Source organism: Sinocyclocheilus anshuiensis, unplaced genomic scaffold (genome assembly GCF_001515605.1).
Source record: "Sinocyclocheilus anshuiensis isolate Anshui unplaced genomic scaffold, SAMN03320099.WGS_v1.1 scaffold966, whole genome shotgun sequence".
NCBI classification, from domain to species: domain Eukaryota; kingdom Metazoa; phylum Chordata; class Actinopteri; order Cypriniformes; family Cyprinidae; genus Sinocyclocheilus; species Sinocyclocheilus anshuiensis.
This window is the reverse complement of record NW_015540909.1, coordinates 784,360-788,065: the sequence shown is the minus strand read 5'-3', so window position 1 is coordinate 788,065 and position 3,706 is coordinate 784,360. Positions and strand designations below refer to the sequence as shown.

At 40.0% G+C, this 3,706-nt stretch overlaps 1 protein-coding gene across 1 annotated transcript in view; it reads right to left on the bottom strand.

Annotated features, from left to right (window-relative positions):
• Positions 1 to 966: 966 nt before the first annotated feature.
• The window catches only part of LOC107689218 (nuclear pore complex protein Nup98-Nup96-like), a 6,003-nt gene continuing 3,263 nt past the window's right edge, over positions 967 to 3,706 (bottom strand). Inside the window, exons 2-8 of the mRNA XM_016487144.1 lie at positions 2,686 to 2,792; positions 2,486 to 2,581; positions 2,155 to 2,337; positions 1,891 to 2,030; positions 1,669 to 1,776; positions 1,290 to 1,473; positions 967 to 1,209 (exon numbers count right to left, since the gene is read on the bottom strand). Of these exons, the coding sequence (XP_016342630.1) occupies positions 1,004 to 1,209; positions 1,290 to 1,473; positions 1,669 to 1,776; positions 1,891 to 2,030; positions 2,155 to 2,337; positions 2,486 to 2,581; positions 2,686 to 2,764 (996 nt within the window). The 5' untranslated portion in view covers positions 2,765 to 2,792 and the 3' untranslated portion in view covers positions 967 to 1,003. The remainder of the gene's footprint in view (positions 1,210 to 1,289; positions 1,474 to 1,668; positions 1,777 to 1,890; positions 2,031 to 2,154; positions 2,338 to 2,485; positions 2,582 to 2,685; positions 2,793 to 3,706) is intronic.

The window sequence follows — 3,706 nt, the reverse complement described above, 5'->3', positions numbered from 1 at the left end:
TGTCATCTCTAGGCTGGACTACTGCAATGCTCTTCTGGCTGGACTTCCATCAAGCACAATCAAACCTCTACAAATGATTCAGAATGCAGCGGTACGACTGGTCTTCAACGAGCCCAAAAGAGCCCATGTTACACCTCTCTTTATCTCCTTGCACTGGCTACCGGTCGCGGCTCGAATCAAGTTCAAGACATTGATGCTTGCATATAGAACAGCCACAGGCTCAGCACCCGCCTACTTCCACTCACTACTACGAATCTACATCCCCTCCAGAAGTCTGAGATCCACTAGTGAGCGACGCCTCGTGGTACCATCACAGAGAGGCTCAAAATCACTTTCCAGAACATTCTCGTTCACCATTCCTGGCTGGTGGAACGATCTTCCCACCCCTATCCGGAATGCTGAATCCCTGACAATTTTCAAGCGACAGCTGAAAACTCATCTCTTTCAAAGCTACTTGACTTCATCATCATCATAAAAAAAAAAAATAAAAAAAAAATTCTCTCTTTATTGATTCCTTCTCTTTCTAGCTTGTACTTATTTGAACAATGTCTAGAAACTTGGTATTACAAGCACTTCCTGTATCTGTTTGCCTCTTTAAGAAGAATCGCTTTATGTATCCCCCAATTGTAAGTCGCTTCGGATAAAAGCGTCTGCAAAATGACTAAATGTAAATGTAAATGTTTCAAAAATGTTTACGTTCAGAGGCAGATTGCCAGCAGCAGCCATTTTAGGAATAGTTTGTGGCTTGGTCTTAGTGACTTAGGAGTCCTCTTCACTACTCCTAACCTTTCACATATTTAGGAGCTAGTTTTAGCGCTAAAACACTTTGTGAAATACTCTTAGAGCAAAAATGTAGGAGTCCTAAATTTAGGATGGACACGCCCATTATTTTTAAAATATTCTCCTAAATCGGCGAGTTATAAGTTTCTTTTAGCCTTAAGATGTTTTGTGAATACGGGCCCAGATGTTAGATTAATAAGATCAGTTAAGAATATTTAGTAAGTCAGTGCAGACATTTACTACTGCTGGAACTCACCATGCTGCTGCTGTTGCCAAAGGAGAAAGTGTTGTTTTGGGTGGTGGTAGCTGAGCCAAATGGTTTGAAGAGACTGGAACCTTGCTGTTGTTGTTGTTGCTGTTGTTGTTGTTGTTGTTGCTGTTGCGGCTGGCCAAACAAACTTCCTGTAGTTGTACCAAAGGCCCCGGTGCCTGCAGTGCAAAGACTTAGCACACTTTTTCAACACAAAAAAAAAAAATCCAAATAAAAAAAATAAGGAAGAACCAATTACTTGTGCCAAATGAGGTCTTGTTCTGGCCGAAGCTGAAGCCAGTGTTTGGAGTTGAGGATCCAAAGAGTCCAGTGCCAGTACTGGGAGTAGCTGTGGCTGTTGCACCAAAGAGGCCACCCGTGCCAGCTGCCATGGGGTTGGAAGGACCCTTCCTTCCTGCCTGGTAATCCTCAAACCTTAATTCCTAAAATCAAGGAAAGAAAGGCATAGATATTTCATCATGGCTTTAAATCCTCAAAACTCTAGACAACAGAATTGTTACACATTTTGTTCTCTGCAGACTGTTTATCAAAGCACCTGACAAACAGTGCTTGTGACAATTATTTCAGCAGGCTGCCAAGTACTAAAACAACTATCACAACAAGAGAATCCAACCTACCTCTAGGGATTTGCTCTCGTATTCCTTCATGGCAGTGATACACTGGTGTTTGGTGTTGATGCTGGTTGTCACACCTCCTTTTACCATTGTGTCACTCCCAGTTGGTGGCTGCAGCAAAACGCAAACGATTTAGGTAAAAAACCATGTATGAAAAAGTACCTAAATTACCAGTAAGAAAAAAAAAAGAAAAAAGAAAAAAAGTATAATCATTTCTAAACGAACATTGAATTTGATTGTTGTGCCAGGGGGAGCAGCAGTGAAACTTGATGACCCGAACAAAGAGCCTGATGTTCCTCCAAAAGGGTTGGATGTTGTGTTGGTTGTCCCGAATAATCCACCGCTACTGGTGCTGGTACCAAAAGCTGCAAAGCAATTCAAACAGTTACTTAGGTCCATTATGTCTGAGCTATCCTTTTAATCCAAGACACTACTTCTACAATAAATCAAACAATTTATAGCTACATTGGAATGCTGCAGGAAACTTACTGCCAAAATTGGCTGGTTTGTTGGCACCAAAGGCATTATTCTGCTGGGAAAACAATCCTCCACCTCCAGTGTTGGTGCTTCCAAAAAGGCTGTTTGATGTGCCACTGGTAGCACCAAACCCAAACCCACTACTGGTGGAGGATGTGACAGGCTGACTGAAGGTGCTCGGGCCAAATAGGCCACCTTGAGGACAAACACAAATTTTAATACAAATAAGGAACAAATACAAGTAAATAAAAAAAACAATGTTTTAAAAACTGATAGATTCTATGAGCATTTAAAGATGGCTGTGAGATTCTGCATACACCTACTGCTACAGAAAACAGCATACCAGGTTTGTTCTGGGTGGTCCCGAACAGTCCCCCTGTGTTGTTTGTTGCCCCAAATGCTGAAGATCCAAAGCCTCCTGTTGCTCCAAATCCAGTATCTGATGACAAAGGTAACACAAAATTCTTTATCTCTGTACAGTATTAATTCTTAGTTCTCAAATTCCTTTACATATAAAATACCTTAGCATACATATTAACTTACTTTGTTGCCCAAATGTTGAAGTAGTCCCAAATCCTCCTGTCCCTCCCCCAAAGGGAGCACCAAAAGATTTGTTGAACATCTTGCACTGCTATAGAGCCTGCATATGTCTGCACAAAAGACAAACACTTTCAGTTCTAGCACAGGAAATACACTTCAGCTGATTTACTAACAATCAATTTATTCAATATATAAATGGTTATTATTAGGTGTTCCAACATTTTGTTCACTACCATGCTGAACTGCCAATATTACAATGACTAAAATGATTTATTTCCATAAATATCACGGACTGGTGTTTCTGCTAGGACCAACTGCTGGAAATGATTGGAGGAAAAGGAAAAAAAAATTATTCACAATCTTCCAAATGCCTTCTCCCCTCTGATTAATAGTTCATGCTTTTTAGCATTAAAATAAAGCAAGTAAAATGAATTTTAGAATAGCCTAATTCTAAAAACGTGGTACACATCTTTTAGCTAAGAAATCTTTAATGTTTTATGAAGTAAATGCAAAAATAGGCTACATTTTATATTGTCAGTAATATTTCAAGATTAACATACACTTAGGGCTGAAACGATTCCTCGAATACAAAAAATCACCGAGGCAAATTATTTATTCGTTTAGTCCATTTACTGTAACTACACACGGAACACCGTGTTTCCCCACGAACCATTAATACTGACACACAACTCGATAAACGCTTGACCAGACCATAGACTGTATAAAAACAGGGACCAGACTTAAAAAAAAAAAAGCGCTTGACATATTTAAAACCGTAAATCAATATGGTGGCTAGTTATAATGTCCCTATGTTAGCTATGTTTTGTGAAAGACTAAACGCCATTGTGCATAAAAATACCACAGAAAGTAAGTTAGTCAATATGAGGTCTGCACGATAAATCGAAATGGAATCGAGATCACGATTCAACAGAAGCTGCGATTGTCATGCGTATCTTTCAGTGAAGCACGGTTCTGTGATCAGCAGTAAATCTCCATCCAAAGGCCAGAGGGCGCTCTCGCGCTG